The sequence below is a fragment of the Ciconia boyciana genome, chromosome 10 (assembly GCF_034638445.1).
Source record: "Ciconia boyciana chromosome 10, ASM3463844v1, whole genome shotgun sequence".
Classification (NCBI taxonomy): Eukaryota; Metazoa; Chordata; class Aves; order Ciconiiformes; family Ciconiidae; genus Ciconia; species Ciconia boyciana.
This window is the reverse complement of record NC_132943.1, coordinates 23,002,095-23,025,317: the sequence shown is the minus strand read 5'-3', so window position 1 is coordinate 23,025,317 and position 23,223 is coordinate 23,002,095. Positions and strand designations below refer to the sequence as shown.

Genomic DNA, 23,223 nt, shown 5'->3' with positions numbered 1-23,223 from the left:
GCTGCTGGAGCTGCAAATCAGCAATTTACTGGCAATCTGATATTAGTCTGACAGGAAATAATCCAAGAACAAACACACTTTTTTATGCCCTTTAACTGATCTGAGACCTACTTAAACTAGTAAAAGTGATGTAAGTATTATTTCAGAGTCACACTAATTTGAAAAAATATATGTATACACACAATTAAAAACATGCTATAAAAACTTCACTAAAGAAAGTCTAGGCTTCTGAGTTATGACACTTCAGGTAAATCAGTTAAATGGTATGAATACTGTTCAAATGTGTTATGAAACTCATATCAGGCTATTTTCCAGAAAATTAAAAGCTCTATCCAGAAAATCCAGAAGCGCACACTAGTTGTTCTTCAGACTGCTGTAGTTGACTTTTCTAATTAGCATCAAATATTATTTTACTTTGCCATTGCAAATTGCAGAGATAGCCCATCATTCACTACACAACATACTACAGCCACAGACAGAAGAAACAGAACCTTCACCATTAAACAGAAGAAAAATATAGCAAAAATACATACTGATGTCCAAACACCCTGTTTCCTCATCACATCAAACAATCCATATTCTAGGGGAACACCTGTTAAGACCTTAGAACAGGCTTTGGATCAGAGACAGAACACAATTTTAAAATGCAGTATGAATCCTAGCTGAAAGTATTAGCCTATTTTGCAAAGCTTTTAATAGCTTGCTCTATCCAAAGAATTCATGGCTTACAGAGACATTATCTGACCTACATCAACGTAACAACCAGTTTAAATGCAACCTCCCACCCTCTGCTCTTCTTCTGCACAAAACAGGTAAGGGTAAACATTAGGCACCAAAGACAGGATTATGACTATGCAGCCTGTCTGCATCTGAAAACTATTCAGACACAGAGAACACAATGTCTTCACATAGCAGAAAACATTAAGATGTCTCCTGGAATAGCCTAAGTTTTTTTATTTTCTATTAAAGACAGAGAAATTGAACTGTTTAGTCTACTCAAGCATTTCTTCTATTGGCATCCACTTGTGCCCAACAAGATGATGCAATCTGTACTTAGCTATTGTGTATCAGTCATTGTTATAAAATAATAAAGGCAAGTAATTAGAGAAACTCTTGTTAAAAAAAAAAGGTAAATATATGTTATGATAACTTTCTTATTAGATGATTTTTGTCCTTGCTCTACAGAAAGAAAGTCCTCTTGGGTACTAGGATAACTCAAGTGTCAGAAGATAAAGGATTTCAAGAACTTCAAAGAATTACAGGTTATTAACCAGCTTTTTACTTACAAAAAGCCTTGGTTTTGTACATATGGATGGGAAGAAAAATTCCATTTCAGAATTCCTTGCTAGCAATCTCTGATCATATACCACACTTACAGATGTCCAGAAAAAAAAGTTAAAGAGGCAGCAGTACCAAATACTAAGACGTACCTATTAACCGCTATTCAACTTCTAGCGTGCAGTTATTTGGAAAATGAATTCTTTTAATTCTATATGAACAGATTACAGATCTGAAGGCAAAAAAAAGTGATACTCATGTAGAGAACTTGAGGCAGAGGAAACACTTCTATGAAGAGTAGATCTGGTAACTGCCCTTCTGAAAACACAAGTGGCTGTTTAATGGAATAGTGTATCAATTTTTGGAATTATCTATATTAGATTCTCCAACTGCTCAGCAGGTGTTACCAAGCTGACTGACTCTTGAGAGTTAGCAGTAGGTATCTGTAACTGCAATCATGTGAGCTCAATGTGGAAATTCTCAAATTCAACACTAACTTGATCTCATTTTTGTAAAACTGCATGATGGGAGGTAGCAGTTTTTCAAGGATGAAAAGTATCTTTATGGATACTTTTTTTCTCCTTCTAATGTTACCGAATCCCCACACTGGTACAGTGGATGAAATTTAATCCCATTGCACTAAATGGCATTAATTTTTCAGATTAGCATCACAGACACAACTCATACCTGTATGACTTTTACAATGACTTTTTTCATGGTGTTTTCTATGTGTTTATTCACAAGCCTCATGTGATACAGACTAACAAAAGCCTGACAACCAACTGAAACACAACCTCTGTACTTCATAGATTATATTAGTCTTATGGTCATTTCTGGATGCAGTATAAACTAGCAAGTTGTCCTACCTGTTTAGGACAGCCTGCTGATTGAAATCAGCTGGTTCTCATCAGACATTATTAGAGCTTCTTGCAAAATGCTTCCAAAAGACAGGTCTCTTATTATATTTTTTACTTTGCTTGTTGGTCCAGACCAAGATGCCTGGGCTTTTTTATCAACATCCTTATTAAAGCACTATATTTAATAAAAAGTCTCTGTAATATTTTATATCAGTTTTAGATTGTCTACATATATATAGATTCACAGAGAGTAACAAGTACATATTTATAAAAGAAAACTGAACAGTTTCCAAACTAATTTCAATCAAAGGAGCCTGGTGTCATTCAAACAAAAAGAGGAATCTCACATGAGCTCTAAATACCATGAACACAAAAAGTACTAAAAAAGTTAACTAATTTCTAAGTCCCAAGACACTTTCAAATGCTTCTTATCTATCCAACACTTTTGGTTTTGGCCCATTTAAAAAAATCCACTAGATTGCACTATACTGTTTCCTACATGCCTTCAGACAAAACAAGATGTCTCCAAGCTCAATTTCAGAAATGTCTCAATAAGGCATCAATAAATGCAGTTATTTCGTGTATTTTCTCCCTCCTCCATCTGTTTTAAGTGTGTCAAAAACTATATGTGACAGTGTTATCTGCATTCTTGTAACAAGTTTAGGTATGTTACAGTTACTACTTTAAAATAAGTAAGTAACAGACAGAAATGAAGGTAAGTTGAGCAACTACCTCAACAACCATAATGCGATTCTTAACATGCAGCAAATAATGTCAATGGCAGATGCATTTGGGAAATCATGTGGCAGGCAGGTAGTGAAACAATGAGAAAAACTAAAAAAAAACCAACAACAAAACCAATCAAAAAGCCCAGAACTGTTTACACAGCAAAGACAGAATATCTGGCAAGAGGTTTTGGATATACTTTCTGGTGGCATATAACTATCTCTGTCCAGAAGCAATGCTATTTTGAATACTGAACCAACCTGGTGCTGGCCAACTACACATCACAACAACAAATGAAACCAATCCTGCAGCATGAAGGTCATCGAGAAAGAAACAGACTTCTATTTACAGTCCAACTGTTCCAGCTCATTATCTTCAGGATCAGGTTTCAACTTATGACCACATCTGAAATAGATACATCACTTCCTACTCCATTCACTGTGACCTATAGTATTTGCCAGACTTCATGAATTACATGATTGCACTGCATGGCACAGCCAAGCACTCTCTGCATCTCAGCTTCTTAGAGACTGTAGCAAGTCTTACATTAGCTCCATGATATCAGACTCCTGGACTTGAAATGAAGAAATGACCTGGCCAGAAAGCAGTCGGGCTCAGGCACAAAAGTCAGAACAGATGATCTCATCTGGTAATTCACAGCAGTGACACTCAAATAGTTACCTTATATCAAGTCAGATAACCTGTATTGGACTACAGCAGTCTCCAAAAAGAGGATACCTTTACTTCACAACATTTCGACAGATATTTTCCCCGATAATTTTTTCCAATGTTTAATCACTCTGCTGTTCAGAGTATCAGGTCTGTTTTTCTATTTTGCATGCGCTGTGCTTCAACTATTTGCCATGGGTTCCTATTGTGTCTTTCACTGTTTGATTAAGGACCCACTGTTTCTTACAACGAAAATTATACACAGTAATCAAGTCCTCAGAGATATGCATTAGGGAACACTACCATACTTGATTCTTGTTGATCAGATGACATTGTTACTGTGAGGAGTCCTGTATCACAAATGCCTCTGACATAGATGTTTTTGTAGACAAGCAACCTACCACACAACTGCAACAGCAGAGGAAGGGGGAAAGAAAAGGGAGGGGAGAGAAGCCATCTCCAGCTTCACTTTGAATAGTTTCAGCTAAAGCCAACAGTTTATACCTAGTGGCCTGTTCACTAGGAAAAAAAAATTCTGGAACAGAAAAGTCTGAAACAACTGTTCATAGCAACCAGCTTGTGGAAAGGGGGCCAACAATGATGTGTAACAAGCTTGCAGAAGAAATGAGTACTCTAGGGGCTGAATGGGTAAGAAAAGAGGAAAGGGAGGATACATGAATTGAAAGTCCAGGTGACTTACCAGAATCACCACTTTCTAAGACTGCTCTTATTCCACAGATATTTCTCTTATTCCACAGATATTTCATGATTCCTAAAAGTGTAACTTTGTACTCTGTATCAGTGCTTGATAATTTGTACTGATACTTTTTTTTTTAAAAAAAGAAATTGTACTGCTAGAACGACCTAATTACAATATTGGTCTTTGTTGAATTATGAAGGCAGCCATAACCTGCCTTAATTGCAGAAGCACACTTTTACGAGCAGTGATTCTACAGGGACATCTATAACATCAATGAGGATCATGAATCAAGCCTAGCACTGCTCTGTGCAGAATCCCCTAGAAATACATTTTTCATGAGAAATCTTCATTAGAAGCTCTTGTTAAAAACTGCCCAATGCACAAAGCAGTTTAATTTCTTTTGTTTTTTTTTGAATTGGAATGTCAGTGTCTTACATCCTTGAAAACATCCCAGATATACCTTTGATTAACCAAAGTCATGATCTCAAAGAATGCAGCCAGGCTTGTTTGACTAGACCCCCTTCTGCAAAACTTTTGTCAATTGGTATCAAACTCCCATGTCTCTTTAAGGAAATTAATACTATGTTACTTGTTCCACAGTTTTTCTTGAGAACTGTATTAGTTTAGCTAGTCCATAATGACCTTTCTAAATACTGGCTTAATACTTAGCTTTCTTCTCCTTCCCCCCCCCCCCCCCCAGCTTTCAGGATTTTCCCTGGAACTTCAAGATTTTCTAAAAATAATGCCACTGGCCACAGAGATTCTTCTTTTATAATTTAGCTTCTCTCATTCATTTTCACTAACTCCTTCAACTTTAAGGAATAAAAAGGAAAAAAAAAAACAAAGGAAAAGATGACAAACATTCCACTTTCCTAGGTGATCATCCTCTCAAATCCCAGGTGAAAGCTTCTGATCTAGGCCTCTGCAATATTATAATTGTGATCACTGTATCACTCAATCCACATAGCATCCAGTAAGTTAGCTTAGTCAAGTCATCATCCACTCATCCCTAAATAAATCCAATTCTTCTATACAAAGAGATAGATTTGCTTCCTTCATAAAGCACTTCACCTGGATATTCATCATGATACCCAAAAATCCAATCGCCTCTTCCTCAACTTTAACCTAAGAGAAAAACATTCATACCAAGCACCTAACTTCTACTGCGATTCCTTCTGCTAGTGCCATCTTGGCTTCCCTACTAAACCCAAGAAGTATCACTTCTATTTTCATTCCATAAAGACTTGTCTAATTCCTTCCTTTGTGTTGCCTACCAGACAAGCTCATATATTAAATATTTTAGTTTAAGCCTCCCTTGCTATCCTAATGTACTCTCCCACAGAAATTCATTATACTTCCCTCACTGGCAACCTCCTTATTCCTTTGTCTTAATAAAATTCTTAGAAGCAGTCTCCTCTGGTAACTGTCTCGTATTTCACAGTATCAGTTCCCTTTTGCCTCCCATAGTAATGTGCTACAAACAGTTCCACGGTTAGATGACTCTCTGTTGATGATCTTCCGTGACACTGCTCACCTCCCAGAAACTGCTCCTCCTATCTGGATTCCCTGGCCTCTTCCATATATTGACAGGTCCAAGGGCCTCTCCTGCTCCACTTGTCAGCTTTGGATTGCAGCTCGGCAAATTTCCTTCTGCTGATGGGATGACAAACTGTTCCTCCTATCTCCATTTCCTCAGGTCAGCACAGCTCATCAGTGGTTCCATGCTGTGCATTTAGCAAACAGTTCCAGCCATACTATCATCTCTCACAGTAGCAGCAGATTTCCCTTTGCAGGTCTTACAGCCTTTCCCTTTCAACAGCAGGATTCTCCACTCACCAGGATCTCTATCACGGTCTGTCAGGCAGCACCTTCATCAGGCTGGCTCTTCATTAGCGCCCATTAGAGCCCACATCTCCCTGCTCTCAGGTCTGCTCTCCACCTGCCCAATCCTGGTGCCTAAGGCCTCTTGTTCTCCAAACACTCCTGTTGCCCACCGTTATCTAGTACCGTGCCTTACAGTCAGTTCAGTGGGCTATACCATCGCCCTGGTATCAATTTCCCTCTCCATGGCACACCAGACCAGCTACAGGAAGCAGAGCCTCCAGGATCCCAGCAGTACTGAGGCAAAGAGGTATAAGGACACAGACAAATGGGTAGGACCAGACAGTCAGATCTTTCCAGAAGCCTGTTCTCTTTTAGAAGAAGTTAAAAGGAAAAAAACATTTTGTATTTATTTTATTCACTCTTTTGATGACAAGTACTTTAAAGCCCTGCCTAATGGCTTTAAGTCAGACTGCTCAGTGCCAAAACTTTCATCTAGTCATTCAATTTCAAGTGTTCTAGAGTGAACTGAAAAGGGAGTGTGGCAAACCAAGGAAGACATATATACAGAGTGGGTATCTCACCCACTAGCTTCACCCATCCTATATCTGTATTGTTTTATTTCATTTTCTAATTTATGCCACCCATGCATTTTCTAATGGATACCATGCTCCTGAGTACTGTCCAGAAAAACAAAATTATGTCCTAACACACAGAGTGACTTATGAGTTAATCTAAGAAGTTCTAGAACCTTTGAGAAGTCAGGAGCCATAAGATAACTTTGCTTGGAATTCTGAGGTATTGAAGAGATCACTTCAGACTCCAAAGTCATTCTGCTAGAGATCACAACAGGTGAACACAGAACTGCATCAAAAAGGAGAGGAAAAAAATAGGAAGCTCAAGTTTGAATGCCTGTATTTTCCTTAGGCCAAAGAAACAATTATTCTTGTCTTGTGCTTCAATATCCTTGGTGCAACCCTTTGCAGTACATATCAGCAGAAGGTGCTACAAATGAAAAAGCATGATGATCCCTATCATAGTTCCTACCACACATGCATCCCGGGTTTCCTCTAATGAGATTCTCCAGAGTGACAGCAACATCTTAGATTGAGCCTTATTTTGTAAGAGAAGCAGAATCCAATCTCCAATACCATGTTCAGCTCTAGAATGGCAGAGCAGGGCATCCCTTCCAGAAAGAAAGGCAGGTTCTGTCATATTCCTGTTTAAGAATATAGTTTATAGTAACTTAAAAAGGATATCTGCTAAAGGGCAATTCCAGGCTTTTCTACTCTAAGTGCCTCTTCTGAAGATTTACCTGAAAGAAACTTGAAATAAATTCAACAACTGCAAAAAAAGCAGCAATTATCAAATAAAGTCAGACTGCCATCAATCTTCTTAACATAGCACTCTACTTTCTATGGGACAAGTGCTTGCCAGCTTTGTACTAAAATTTCGCTAGTATAAGGAAATCCAAGACAGGAGAAGCTTTGAAGAAAGCATATATGATGTTTCTTTAATGTCTTCTGCATCAACATATTTTAATTTTTTTAGAAGACAAACTGTATTGCAACGTTATTCACCTTTTCACCAATTGCCCCTCCATCCATCACAAATAAGTTTCTAAATATTTTTATAAGCAACCAACGGGGAAGAAAATGAGCAAAATTACCTCATAGTTTGCATATATGTAAATGTACAGTTCAACTTTACCTTTGGATTTTGGAATTAACTCTCCACAACTCAGTATGCGTACTTCAGCATATGGTTTACTAGATGCATCTGTTTTCTGGTTTTCTATTTCTCTCACAACTTCCTGACCTGAGATGACTTGTCCAAAAACAACATGATGTCTAAAGAATTTAAACAAAGTAAGAATTCTTAGTACTTAATTTTCTCAAGGCAGTTCCCAAACAAATATAAGAAGAAGATAAGAGATATTTACCCATCTAAGTGAGGTGTAGGTTTAGTTGTTCTGTTGTTTCCAGATTTTAATTTAAAGAGAAAAACAAAGTCAGTATTAGTGGAAAGCAGTCAGCATTTGAAGTATGTTACATACACGTATTAAGGTGAAAATTATTTTGAGTGAACTAATAAAATTGAACAAAAGCAATATATATTATTCTGTGTGCAGTTAAAAGTATTTAACGTTTTATACATTAAACTACCTATTAATTACTTTATCACATTTTACTGAACAAACAAAAGTGCACATAAATTTTTCAACAGCGTCTTCATGTAGGATATAAGTATTTTATTTATTGAGTTATATAAATACTACCAGGAACAGATATAAAAATTAAGGCAACTGTCTCAGAGTAGGAAAGTTGCAAATAACCTTTTATACATTAGAAAATAATCAGAAATCAAATGAAGAAAAAAATATCTGTATGTAGAGATTATTTGACATAGAAGTAGAACCGACTTTCTCTCAGCTTTCCCCTACACTAGCATTACTATGGCATACAGATGTCAACCATGGCAGAAGTAAAAAACTGGGATAATTACAGTGATGATCAGTCAGAAATCCCAAAGTAAGGGTCTACTGGTAAGTGACATCCACAACTCGCCATGTTAATTAAGTTCATGAAACATGGGTAAGAGTGATGTATTTCAATAATGTTTTCTGTAGATAAATTAGATTTAAGAAGAGTCTACTGCAATGTTTTTTAAGAATTTAAGTTTTAACTGTAAATGAGACTGCATTGGAAAGTTATTTTATGACAAAAAAACCAAAACCCTCTACTACTTTTGAGAACCCCCAGAGCTTTTTTGCTTCCTTTCAGACAACACTTTCTAGAAGAAAGCAATGAGAGTTCTGCAAGAAACTAACAGGTTTGCTTTATTGCCCAAGTTAGAACACAGGTACGGAAAACCACCAAAAGCTCTTTTGCACAGACAGTAAGCACTAAACACAAAAGTGATTAAAACAGTCAGACCCCCTAAACAGCGCATTAGGAAAGTGGCTACTTCCATGCAACTTTGTGAAAAACCACCAACTTTGGGTTTGCACAGGAGCTAGTCTTCAATATTTAAAAGGACTGCCTTTACAACTTACAAATGGCAAACCACACACACATTTCAGGACAGTACAATACTTACATAAAGAACTGTGAACCATTTGTATCTTTCCCTCGGTTGGCCATTGAAAGAAGAAATTCTTTGTTGTGCTTTACAGCAAAGCTTTCATCTAAAGAAAGTGTTTTCAGTTACTTTAAATATACCACATACGCTTAGATAAATGCTATCATCTAAGTAAACTTATTCTTATTAAATAAATCTGCTAGTCACTTCAGTAAAGTTATATTAAAAATATTCAAAATAATAGCTATTTAAAAAAATATATTATTCCTTCCATTCTAAGCAATGCAATTTAATAAGGAGAAATATGAATGAATGGTTTATAGCCTGAGAAAAAACTAAAACATTGAGTATTCTTGTTCAAGATATTTGTTTCCTACCAACATTAGCAGAGACCTCATCATTTTAAGTTGTTGCTCTTTCTATTGTGCACATACTGATCACTGTCTCTTCGGAGCACAAGTTTTTTAGCTGGGCATTAACTATTAAGAAACCCCTTATTTTCAGCAGTTTTGTTGTTTTATTATTTTTTAATATACGTGGATATCCAGTTTGATAGCAATCCCAAACAACTGCTGTTTGTCTGTCAGACACACAGATGAACTTTTCAAGCTGGCCATTAAGAAAGTAAGTTTAACTTGAATGAATCCTACTCCTGATGAGCAAATCATTGTAACAGTTCAAACTAAATCTCAATGAAATTGTGAAATGTAATCACTATTCTTCATTTAAGACATCTGTAAGAGATTATCCTATCTCCCTCCTTTCCCAAAACAGTATAAAGGCTGTTGGGGAATCCAAACTCTTCAGACAGAGGAAGTTTGCTCAATATTGTTTAGATACAGAAGGCAGGAGCAAGCATTAACAAAGAAGAAAAGCACGCTATCTGTAAGGCTATGGTTTCACATCACACTGTGTCACTGGCAGTGAAAGGGACAGTCCCACTCACTCTCCAGTCACCTGTACAACTGCTATCTGGCATAGCATCAAGTGTCAATCTAATCCTATGGTGAGTTGGTGAAGGGATCCACAAAAGCAAAAACTCCCACAAATTCAGTTTCATACTGTGGCTGAGTTGAACAGCCAGCTTGCAACTGCCAGAAGGTAGGTAGAGGTTTTGCTCCTTCTTCCATCTCACCCAACCATATATTTCCTCAAACCCAGCTACTCTTCTGTGTTGGTTCTGATGCTTGCCAAATTATTGAATTAGGTCCACTCACTAATATGGAAATAAATACATTTTTTTGCTGCAATAGTCTTCAGGCATTTTAGCAAGCTGAATCAGCTGAAAGTTTGATCTGAATGAGAGTCAGTGCAAGGCAAGACCTCCTCCCTCTTTTGGCAGTTGCAAACTGTTCATTCAACTCAAGGTCAGATATAAAATTGCAGCCTGGCCCTACTGAAATAGTGGATACTTCTTTTGATTGTTTGCTGCAAGCTCAGACAAGAACCAATGTTAAAAGAAAACTGGCAGGGAGGAGCATAACCACTCCTGCTGGTGGCAGCTACCCATTACATGGATTTAGGTATAACACAAAAACTGCTCCAAGAACCACAGAGATGCTCCACTACCTTCTGGACAAACACAGGCTGAGGAACACACTGGAGTGCAGAAGAGGTACTTCTTTTGCAACACTGACTGAAAAAGAACCAGGACTGTGAGAAAACTGATGGCCTCTTGGTATCATTAATTCCTCTTGGGTTCAGGAAAGCAGGCCTTTATGCCTTCTTTTAAATAAACATTTGCAAGGAAACCTAACTCCATTATGCCTTTCTCCTTTTCACTGGAAGAAAAGACAATCCCCAACTTTTGGCTAGCTGCTCAAGACAAAAAAGTGTATGTTTAAAAACAGTTATAAAAATGTTAACCTGGTAAAACAGACAAATACAAAGGAGTTCGGTTTTAATTTTTCATTAATTAAAAAGGTTAATATCTTAAAAGTAAAATAAAATAACCTAAACTGGACAGTCAAAGGCCTGTAAGACCAGACAGAAATCTTAACAAAAACAATGGAGTTCAGGTTTACAGAACAGAGACTACAGAATGTAAAGGTGATTGCTTATAGTAACACCAAAATAGAGCAGACTGATAAAACTCTTACCTTCAAAAAAGCCACCATAAATGGATTCTCCTCCCCTGCCATTTCCTTGAAAGAGGAAAAGTGACAGTTACAACTTAAAGCAGTGATTAAAAGAGTCACATTACGTGGAAGGTGCTTCATAATATGAAATACTGATCCAACTGCATCCAAATCACTGACATTATTCTTCAAGACATGCAAAGAAGATCAAGACGGATCTTCATAGTCCCAAAGCAAACTTGGAAAACAAGAAAGTATTCTCCCATGTATTCTGCTATAGTCTCCCTTTTTTCTTTATTTCCCAGCAGCAGATATATTTTACCCTCACATTTAAACCTTTCAATAGGAAGTACTTAATACTCTGAGTACTGAGATAACTGAGCAAAACTGTGTGTGTGCACGCATGTGTGTAAGTTTATATAAGTTTATTATATAAGTTTTCATGTAAAGGTTCTTATGCAGAAAAGAGGGAAAAAGCAGTTGAATCACAGAATAATTAATATACGTAAATGATGCTACACAGAACTCCTGCAATATTCTATTACACAAGCATTACAGTTTTCTTCAAAGATTCACATCATACCTTCACTGAAGTCACCTCCTTGGATCATAAAATCTTTCACAACCCTGTGAAACAGACAACTTTTGTAATGCAATGGCTTTTGGGTGGATTTTCCTGTACCCTTTTCACCTAAAGGAGAAGAGGAGGAACAAAAAACAAAATTACTGTCTGTACCTGTAGAATCTCCACTACAAAAAGGTGCTATGTAAATGCTTAATCAAAATCGTCTACTAAGCTCTGAAAAATTAGCTTGTGAGGCAGACATGCCTGTAATGCCAATAAGAAACTAGCATTTAAGAAAGCAGAGTAGAAACTACCTTCTGTCTCTGCAGTTATACCAGAACTCCTCCTTACTGTCATTAGTATACAACTCTGGTCTCTTCCATGCAGACTGAAATTAAACAGCCAGTTTAGGTTTAAGATAACTGCCATTGCTCAGAAGCATGCAAGAAACACTCAGATCTTCAGTTACAACATGGCAAGGTTAAGGTACCATAAAAGCTCGTAAAAAAACCAAAGAGGCAGGGGGAAGAAGAAGGAATCTCGTTCCCTCCCCTGCTCATGATTACAACTGCCGTCTTCCTCCCTTATGTCAGCTCTGGTGCTCAAGACCCATAAGCAGACTCTGCTTCAACTACAACACTATCTACTTGCCCTGCTACCCTCAAATAGATCAGGTCTCTGCTGAGTTAGCAAGATGAATGGCTCATGGTGGGTCCTGTGAATGGCAGAGCCAACCTCAAGGTAACAGTAAGGTAATCAGTGGGAGTATGTTGGAAGGAAAAGGATCCTTTCCTCTCAGTGCTGGCAAACCATTAGACCATATCTTCCTATAATCTTATTTTGAGCTATTAAACTGGTAGTCTTTGTCAAGGGCAGTTGCCTCTGAACTTATCTGTAACAGACTGGTGCCTCCATATGGATCTGACTAGCTAGAAAAAACACTTTTGATAGGAACTTTGATAAATGTCAAGCTGTATCTGTTCCACTAACTTGGCATATGCCTAATGTAGGTACGCCAGGAAAACATTTGAGCTGTTGATCCCTGTTTTAAGACGACAGCATATAATTTTCAAAACTGCCTGAAAAAAATGAGTAAGGAAAACAAATAAAATCAAAATTTGAATTAATTTGCTTATTATCAATATCATAAAGCTCTGCCCATATATTTTCTTCACTATTTTTATTAAATGTGTTAAAGCAGCAAAGTAGCTCAGCATCTGAATTTGATTTTGAATATCAGCAACTAAGTATGAACTTAGTAGTACTCGTTCCTGACCTGAAATGCTGTTGAAAGACTTCAAGTAAAAAATGTAAAGCAGTAGCAGGGAATAACACCTTTATGCAATAAATCTGACTTTTGGGCAGTTGACAGCAGATCAAGAATGCCATGGTCACATGATAACATACTCATGGCCATTAAAAAGAATCACTTTAAGGTTCAAATTTGTTAACAAATTTTCATAATCTGATTTTGTGCCAGTAAACCTAATGTCAGATCAGATAATACCTACATTCCTGCAGACATCATGAATGGTGCACTAAGTGTTCTAGCTAACTTGACATGAATGTAATTATGCACCCACACCTGATTCAGATCATATTAGTACTGCTGAGTGATTAAGTATTAACAGCTACAGAGCCTTGACCTGAAAAACAACAGAGCTGGAAGGAAAGGAAGCAGAAAATGCTGAAGACGGAAAGCATGTATGCTATTTACATATTCACAAAATTATTCTTGTGATAATAAATTTAAGTTTTGCTAAACTGTCAGCATTTTCAACAAAAGCGTGCAGTCCACAGGACAATAATTCCGTTTGGAAATGCTTCCAGGACAGAATCTTCTCAGTATTTTGTTCAATAAATAATCCGAATTTCAACAGCAGTGGAAATCACCAGTCTCCATCAACAAAGAAAAATCAAAATGAAGAAAAAAAATTTACTAATGAATACCAGCAATACCCTTTAAATACCTCAAAGTATCGTAAGACTGAAAAGTCAGTCTGCATGGGAGACCTCTTACTGGCTACCTTTCAAGACTGGATGATGTTATATAATGTGAACAGTAATATCTATGCTAGTAACAGGAAATCAGCTTACTGTGTCCATATTTAAAGTTGATTAGTATATACTCCCTGCAACATACTAAGCCAAAGCTACAACTGCTTTGATTCTACATCAGATGTATATGAGGGATCAGCTAAATCTCTAGAGATACCAAGAACCAATGTTTTATGTACTTATTTTTATATGTAAGAACATGTCAGGAAAAATAACATAGGCATCAAACTAGCTAACATGGTATTACATTAAAAATTATAAATAAAATTAAAAATCTACAAACCTGTGCAAAGGCAGCGAAAATTCTCACATGTCTTTGGACACACATCTGAAAACAGTTCAAAGACCACTCTTCCAGCTAGAAAAAAGAAGCCATATTTATTATGAAGTTAACTGGTATTTGTATTATTCTTATATATCTTATATGAATATCATGTTACTGAATGGGTATTTTAGTTTTCTTACCAGGTACATTGTTGATGGCTATGTCAAAAAAGCAACGAGGTCTCTGGACCTTTACTCCCATGGCTTCAAATGTTTAAATACTGTAAGTAATAAAAATAGAGTTTCGTTTTTCCTTTTGTGTAGTGAAACTATGTGTAAGTCAATGTAGAAGATTTTACAAAGACAACAAACTGCAGAAAAGCAAACCTTCAAAAAAAAACAGAGAGCAAACATAAGTATTTTTAACGGTTCAGAAAACACAAAGTATTTTAGGTCACTTTCATGTTTTGTAGACCCAAATGAGTGATTTTATTCATGTTTGCTGCAATAGTATTAAATTTAAACTTGAGTGCCATACTTCAGATGAGGAAATACAACAAGAAAAGATACTGTAAGGTATGGGGATAATAAAGCTTGAAGTCGTCTTGCTATCCAGATGGTACAAGTAATCACCTAAGTTGTCTGCTCCTAGAATTCTATATACTAGGTAAAATAAGCATCAGAGAGTGAAAAAAAATAAAGGAAAAAAAAAATCAGCTTTGAGACCAAACAACTCCACTCTCAAACAACTTTTTGAAATTGCCTTTCAACTGTTTAAAAAGACTAAGTTGCAATCTCTGTTAGGCTCAGTGTTAGTGGCTGAGGCTGCTGCCACCTCCACATGCCAACCCACCCCTCTGGTCAAGGTTACCAGCTTCAGAGCAGGCCTGTTCTCAGGAATACATCAGCTGCTGCAGTCCACAACCCAGTTCAGTTCACCTCAGTTACTATTAATTATCTGGGCCATGAACTACAGCTCGTCAGGAGAGAACATACTGCTTGTCTAGGAGCACAGAAAGGTGAACAGCACAGGATGGTGAACTTCTTCAGCTGCTGTAGGTGAGTAATAATTGCACAAGTCAAGTAGGCGTACTTTCAGAAATACCAGAACTTTTGCCACGAATAAAGAGAATGGTCAAAGAGTGGAAAATAACTTACGATGGTTACAACTTGACAAATCACCAACATATTGTCATGTTAAGACTGAAGCATTCAATTTCTTAGGAATATATTTCCTGGATTCCTGTCACAGCAGTTATCAGGAGCTGCTCTAATTAGGATCCAAATCATTCTACATGAAAAAAATACAAAGATGTATCTCTTCCACAATTACTGCTAAGTGAAATGATTTTGGCTTTTTACTGTTTCTTTTCCTTTTATGTCATTGCTTATCTCTTTTGAGTCACCATCCCTGGAGGTATTTAAAAGACATGCAGACATGGTGCTTAGGGACATATTTTAGTGGTGGACTTGGTAGTGTTAGGTTTACGGTTTGACTCAATGATCTTAAGGGCCTTTTCCAACCTAAATGATTCTATGATTCTTTATCGAGCATTTTAATGCAACTTCTCCCTTATCTTTGAGTATATAAATCCCTTTATTTTTGTGTAACAAGCAATATCTTAATCCCATTTGCATCTCTGGCCTTCCAACATTATGTACAATTATTATATTCTTTTCCTTTTCTGAAGGCCCATCCTCTCTGAATTACTTCAGAGAGGGGAAAAAACAATGATGGCAAAAGGATCTGTAAGACCGGAGTACCTTTTCCAGAATTTGGAATATAATCCATAAATTTTCAGTTCTAATCGTTTTTTATTGCCAGAAAACACTAATCAAATCTAGCTGACATACTGCATACATCTCTCCTAAAACTTCACTCATAGCTGTGCCACAGAACAGCCTAGAAAAATTCAATTGTCGCCATCTGTCACTCTCAGCTTACGAACAAGAGGCTGTAAGAAAGCAAAAGACAGCAGTGTAATCATGTCAGTCTATATTCTCCCTACTTGGTCTCAGTGTCACTCCTAACGTTTTGCCAAGATTACACAGTGAAAATCACAAGAACAATGCAGGACTGATTTAAATTAAATACCACTCAGTATTTTATCATTCATGTGATTTTTAGCATGAGAAGACTTTGCAAACATGCAGAATCTCACTAGATATCCTCTTAGCTGTGTAACGAATACATTAATTCACACAAGCCAGAGACTCATCAAAAGCAGCAGGCTTGCCTCAGTCTGCTGGCTCCTCTCCCTGAATTACCATTTCTCTTCTATTAGTACAACAAAATCTGTGGCTAGGCAGAGAAACAAATAAAGAAAACACCTGTAGCTGAGAACTTTGATGTTGTTGGGTTAGCAGAAGGCTGACCAGCTCACCACGCTGCTGCACAGACTCTGGGGCAGCACAAGGAAGGCGGCAGAATGGGCAAGGAAAGGGACATGAGACAGGTGGGAGGGGACAGAGTGCCTTCAGAACTAAGACCAGCCCAAAGGACAGCCATCAGCTCACACTGTCAGCAGCAGAATAGACTACACAGCTGCACAGAGGGACGGGGGGATATTTTTTTCCCAGGAAACCTCCCAGAATAAATGCTATGATAAATATTGTTTGGTGGTAGAACTGACAGTTTTAACTGAACTGAGACATCTAGGGACCAGTAGTAGCACAACTGACTGATCAATTGTACCCAAACTTTAAACATTTAGCTGTAGTGCTTGAGTGAGGAGGGATTTAACTCCTGCTTCACAGGCAATTTTCTTGAGAAATGTAGAGGTATGCCTTAACATTTATATACAGTATTTTAGCCAAAAGAGAGGGAAACTATCTTAATATGTGACACAATTTTTATTTCAAACATTGATAATGACTAAAGCTAAATTCTAAAATAAATGTCAATATACCTACATCAGTCAATTTTTAACTTGGTTTTGTAGAGAACAGGGTGGGAGACAGCAGAAATGAAGAATTCTACCTGAATCCCTATTCTAACCAACTTTTGCTCAATTTGATGTTTTTCTGCCCGTACATTGTCTCATGAACAGTGAAACAAATGAAGTTTAGTCCGTGTTCTAAATGCTACCTCCAATGTCCCCTGCACTTTCCCTAAATCCTTCAATAATATCCCCTAAATACTGGCTGCGCTTGTTTCTAAACGCTGGTTATGTCAACTGGTCAGTACGAGCACCCTGACTGGACAAACGCCAGGCCAAGTAGATACACCTAACTCTTGAGCTGATGTTGCCTAGTAAACCAGGATAAAATATCCGTGACATTTATCCTACCTACCTACAAGGCAAGTGAGAGTTTCCTCCCCAATATACTTAAGTATCCTTTGCACAGTTATTACTTCAGACAGACCTTCTCCTGAAGTGTTACAGGGAAAACTACCAAGTTACAAATGATACATAAACTATTTATTTCTATTCATGTAGTATTTAATGCCAAACAATCTTGTACATACTCATCATTTAAAACTTGTCTGTATTAAAAGCAAGTACACGAGGTGTGAATGTTAAATACAGAACCAACAAAGAAAAACAATTTGAAAATACCAAGAATAAAGTCAGAAAATTACAAATAAAGCTCAATAGTACTATATGTCTGGTAACAATAGGGTTTACATGACTTGTGTATTTATCCCTTCAAATTTATTTTCAGTTAGAATGTGGATAGTTTTAACCCACAATGCTTTGCACTTTTAATTGTGAACTTGATGGAATTTTACTAGTGAAGAGCATATGATTTTAAAGTCAACTATACATACACACAAAATGCGCTACATGGAAGGGCAATCTTGAGAAGTCAGCTCTCTTCTTCCTTCCAAAACTCTCTAACAAAGGACAATATCACAACCCAAGTACTATCCTGAAATGTTCAAGCCATTCATCATTCTCAACCACCTCCTGTTTGAGGAGCCTCTTACTAAGTCTAGTCTTACTAAGAAACTATGCAAAAAAAACCCCAAACCCCAAAAAACAAACCAGACAACCAAAACAAAAAAAACGCTTCAGTATATGTAACAAAAGAGGCCTGTTTGTTTTATTCCTGAAAGTGGAATTACAGTTCAGCTTAGAGCATATTTGTGTTTATTGACAAATACACAAAAAATATTTAGTCTTGTCAGAACAGCTGCATCCATAACCAATGCATCACCAGCTGTGTCCATCAGGGTTCACATCCCTTCACATCTCCATCAGCCTCATGTTTTTCTTCAAATATTTGTAAGATAAAGCTGGCCAATTCATGGCCAGGCTGCAGACAGCTGTTCTCCTTCAAAATGATCTGTGCAATGGAAAAAGATAACCATCCCAAACCACTCACAAGCATCTCTCTGCCAGAGATTATCACTCATATGTGTTGATATGCTTAAAAATACATCTTGGGGAATTTTTTTGAAAATCATCTGTGCTAGCAAGGATTTGGTAATAACACTGTTTAATAGAAACTAGCTCCTTTTGACTGAAATGGGCTAGAAAGCACTCACAGGTGCACACCAACTGAAGCATCAACGTGTCATGCATCTCACAAGAGCTGATGGCAAGCAGCAATACAGTAGTATTTCCTAGTTTTATAAGGGGGAAAAAAACCCTTCATTTGTAACTATGCTGAACAGGTCATGGAACTACCTATTTGTTTCAGTCCCTGCACAGGACAGAACAGATTTGGAGCAAAGATGTATTCAGTAAGAAAAATACATATTGTGTCCTGTTCCTTCACTTCTTTCTCTGTCATCATCAGCTCTCCCCTATTTTTAATTTCTCCTCGACCTTGCCTTTGTATTTGTTTCCTTGCATCAATTTACAATTATCTTCTGCATTGGTCTTCATTCAATGTCCAAATGAAGCGAACAATAAAGTGCATAAATTCCTAGCATTTTGTTTCAGGCCATCTACAAATGCAGGAAGACAAAACTACACTGATTTGTATTGCAAAGATAGCCATCTGGAATCTTCAGAAATATATTTTTAAGCAAAACCTTAAGTCCAGAAAATGCAAATGCACAAAGTGAATACTGAACATATATCACATACACTAAGGCTGTGGTTCCAGTCACTTGAAGCCAATATAAACGTGGGCTGATACCAGAATGGAGGGCTCATACATCCACGTGCTTAGCTTTCATACAGGTGGCCACCTAGATGCATAAAAACTACGCTTTCCGCCCCCCTCCAAGAAAAGATTTGGCAACAGCACATATCAGCTTAAAGTGACGGTAGAGCCACAGACTAAAAATGTTATATGTTCATTCCAGTATGGATTAAACTGGAAATGAATTTATGATTGTGAAATGGGAGACATGAAATTTTCTTCCTAGTTCCATTCCTATGTCAGACCTTCCAGCTGTGTTAGGATGATACTGAAGGTGTGAACAACAAATTATCCAACCAGCCCAACCCTCAATCTCCATCATTTCCTCAGCATCCTCCCCAAACACGACCATCTTTTCCTCTGTGTTTCACCATCAAAAAACTCTGAATTAGCAGCAATGACAACTAAGGAATTTTTTTTTTTTTCATTCTACTAATCAGCAGCACAGGATTTTTGTTGTCAACAGATTTAGGAATTCAAGTGCCACACCTGAACATATCTCAAGTTTAGGATGCTGTCTTTTCAATCACGTGGACTTAACACAGCTATAAGAAAATAAGAAAATATTTGCATTCTACACAGGTCTATGAAATTTATGCAGGAAGACTTTCTATTCATCATCAGAAATCACATATAGGTTTTCAACCTGACTGCCCCTTCTAATGGTATTTAGAAGGAAAAAGCCAACCACAAAGAGACTTTCAACATTTTTGCAGGCAAAAAGTGATTGACAGCACTTTCTACCAGGCCTCCTTCTCTAGGATAATGCTACAAGTCTTTTCTGGACTACTGACATAGTATTTCCCCCCCCTCCAAAAAAAGAAATCAAATTAAGAGATACCTGGCAATATCAACCATTGTCTTCCATGGACACGAAGCAAAAGCCTGCTAACCTCTTAGGGAGATTTAAGAAGATACCATCCTTAGATAGGTCCTGACTAAATATGCAGTACATACTCCTAACACTACTGCACTGCACAGTTCATTTACATAACTTTCTGTATGATTTTTTGCAATTATTAACATGAATTTAGTCTTCTTGTACTAACGTATATGAGGAATACACACCAGTTATAACATCTCAGCTGGGAGAACACAACATTCAGCTGAGAAGGTAGTAACATTCTCTTAAACTATTTAAACAGAAATACAGGTTCCTACTAGATAATGCCCATTGTTTTATTTTCCTAGGAAAGAGACACCTACAATGAAAAATATGTTAAAATATCTAGCCACACTCTTGTCAATAGCAAGTAAAAAGCTTTCTTGTCAAGAGTTAGTCATGATTTTCTATTATCTAATTTATGCAGAAAGTTCCTTTTTTTTCTGTTAAGATTTGTGAAAAAATACAGCTGTTTTCTCCCAGGTCTGTGCACAAATAAGGGCCTTTGTTGGTGTTCACTGCTCCTGCAGAAGCAGCAAAGAAACGTCCATTTCAATTCTACTATTCGTAACCTGAAAGTGGATTAGCATAGGTCTGAAACCATGAATTTATGTTTTAAAATTTATAAAATGCTAAGAAAAGGCAAGTTTTAGCATTGTATGGAAGGCAAAAAACGCTTTTAAAGGGTCTAGTGTAATCTCCAAGCCATTTACCCATTAGGATGCCCAACTAAATTTCAGAAGTGGAATCCCTTCCCACCCATTACTGAAGATGAGAGTAAGGCAAGACCATGCAACAGTAGAAGATAGCTCTTAATGCTGACCCATATTTGCCAACAATAACCAAAAAAGCCTGTTCTATCATCTTTTATTTTCATGTTCTTCTCCCTTCTCTACTACTTTAGCTCTAGATCCCTTCCCTGGCTCATCCCAGCCTCCTGCCTAAACCCTACTCTGTTAGAAGATGGACAGATTTGCTCCCTGGCACTGACTCTGCTTCCAAATGGAAGATGGCTCCTACATGCACTTGGCATGGAGGAGTGAACTGGTAGTGGAGACATCATGCTGCAACACAGTAAAATCCTCCATTGCAGTACATATTCTTCACTCCAAATTCCCTCATAATCCACAGACTTTCTGAGATCCTACGGGGAAAGAAAATAAATCTTCTTTTGATAACAGCTTGATGGCTGCTTAGCTAACTTTAAAAAAAAGTTTGTTTCACCAAAGAGGACTGGAAAAATTGAAAGTCTTCATAAGAAATATAGTTCCAAAGGGTGCCCTTAGAGGATTATTGATGTTGGTATCCTCTATATGTTCCCCTTCAGATCTACTTCATATAGAGGAAACTATGCTTTTTCAGAAATCTTTAGAAATATTTTTTAAACACTGATAAATCAAGCTCCAGAAGTTTAGATAAACTAATGCTTCATAAACCATGCATAATTTCCATACTTTTATCATGGTAGCACCTAAAAATTTGAGTCATGCTGGACCCCAATGCATTAAGGAATGGGAATAGTGAAACAAAACGAGGGGAAAAAAGAGAAAAAAAAAAAACCAACACAACCAAAACTGAAAACATTTATTTCTGTTCAAAGAACAGCCTCTTCTGCAGGCAATATATAACAAAAATATGAAAACCAAAATATTCTGTCAGAAGAAGAGATACATCTTAGAAAACAGACTTTATGCAAAATAAATGGTCTCATGTTCCTCTTAAAACAGGTCTCAGATGATTACTAAAATATAATTAACTAGTCAAATATTAGGCAACTACTAGCTAAAATGACTTCATCATCATTATGGAAGATATTTTTCTAATTGTGACTGAATTGTAAGGCAATGTTTAGCACTACAATAGATATTTTGTCCACAGCTTCAATAAGCTATTTCTTTTTCTCCTAAGCCTCTCTCCTTCAAAGCCTCCTCAATGACTTAAAGTACAATCATATATACACAGTAGTTACAGTTTGGTCGTGGCTGCAAACAAAATGAGCCTGAAATTCATTACTCATAAAAATCTCTGAAGTGCCTTAGGAAATCCTTAAAAGAGAGAGGCAGAGGACCCTCCTGCCAGCCATGGTAGCTCCTGTAGGCTCCACTTCCCTAGGAGAGGCCTACAGAGGGGAGGAGAACATGTGGCACGCAGACAGCCCAGATACTTCGCCTTCTAGGGGAGGAGGGAGGACTCATTCAAAGTCCCGAGCAGGCAGGCACCGAGCAGCACCCGAAAGGCCGACCAGGGCGCGCGCAGCGGGCAGGCAGACCCGCGGCGCGCCGGCCCGCGGCTCCCTAGGCTGCGGAGAGGCAATACCCGGCCTCGCGGACCCTACCACCTGGCGCAATTTTCGCCAGGCCCCGTCCGCCACTTCACCTACCCCTCCTGCTCCCACCTGCCTTCAGGCCCCGCTCGCAGCTTCTCACACTCCCCCCTTCCTCTCAGGGGCCACCCTCACCTGGGATGGCCCGAGCGCCCCCCCAGGGAAGCGCTGGACGCCCCGGCCACGGCCCGCCCGCCCCTCGCACACGGGCCGCCGGGCCTTGCGAGGGGGCGTGTGCGCACGGGGAGCCGGCGCGGGCGACCGCGACTGCCCCACGCCTGCCCCGGAGCGGCTACCAGGCTGGCCCAGGGTAGTCCCCTCGGCGGGCCGGGGCGGGCCGGTGCTCTCACCCCCGTCCGTGACCGAGGCTCAGGCCCCGCGGTGCTGCGACCTCCACCCCCCCGAGCACCCCGGCGCCCACGCCGCGGCCTGGGCCGCGGCCCTCACTCGGCCGCATGGCGACCGCGCCGGACCCCGGCGGCGCCCGGCTGCGGCGCCGGCACTCACCCCGCTCGCGGCCCGCGTCGCCCCGCGCTCCTCAGCGCCTCGCCGCCATGTTAGAGCTGGTGCGGCACAGACTGCGTCAGTAGAAGGAAAGGGCGGGAGGGGGCGACCCCGGGGGCGGTGCGGCGGGGGGTGGGGTGGGGGGGCGCGCAGACGGGAGAAGCGGCACCCCGGCCCGGGAAGGGTGAGGGGGGGTCGCCGGCCGCGGTACAGCCCTGGCCGGCGGCGGGGGCCGCTCGGAAGGAGCCGAAGCGGTTGGGGGAAGGGGGCGCCCGCCTCCTCGAGCTCGTCAGAGGCGCTCCGCCCCCTCCCGCCGCCC

General features: G+C 38.9%; 1 protein-coding gene across 2 annotated transcripts in view; it reads right to left on the bottom strand.

The window, feature by feature from the left end:
- PPIG (peptidylprolyl isomerase G) overlaps positions 1–23,181 on the bottom strand; it is a 28,503-nt gene extending 5,322 nt beyond the window's left edge. Inside the window, exons 1-8 of one of the 2 annotated variants that reach the window (XM_072875444.1) lie at positions 22,908–23,181; positions 14,299–14,484; positions 14,117–14,191; positions 11,794–11,901; positions 11,232–11,276; positions 9,151–9,238; positions 7,994–8,023; positions 7,762–7,901 (exon numbers count right to left, since the gene is read on the bottom strand). In XM_072875444.1, coding sequence (XP_072731545.1) covers positions 7,762–7,901; positions 7,994–8,023; positions 9,151–9,238; positions 11,232–11,276; positions 11,794–11,901; positions 14,117–14,191; positions 14,299–14,359 — 547 coding nt within the window. In that variant the 5' untranslated portion in view covers positions 14,360–14,484; positions 22,908–23,181. The remainder of the gene's footprint in view (positions 1–7,761; positions 7,902–7,993; positions 8,024–9,150; positions 9,239–11,231; positions 11,277–11,793; positions 11,902–14,116; positions 14,192–14,298; positions 14,485–22,907) is intronic. The other variant, XM_072875443.1, reaches the window with a different exon arrangement.
- Between the last annotated feature and the right edge of the window lie 42 nt (positions 23,182–23,223).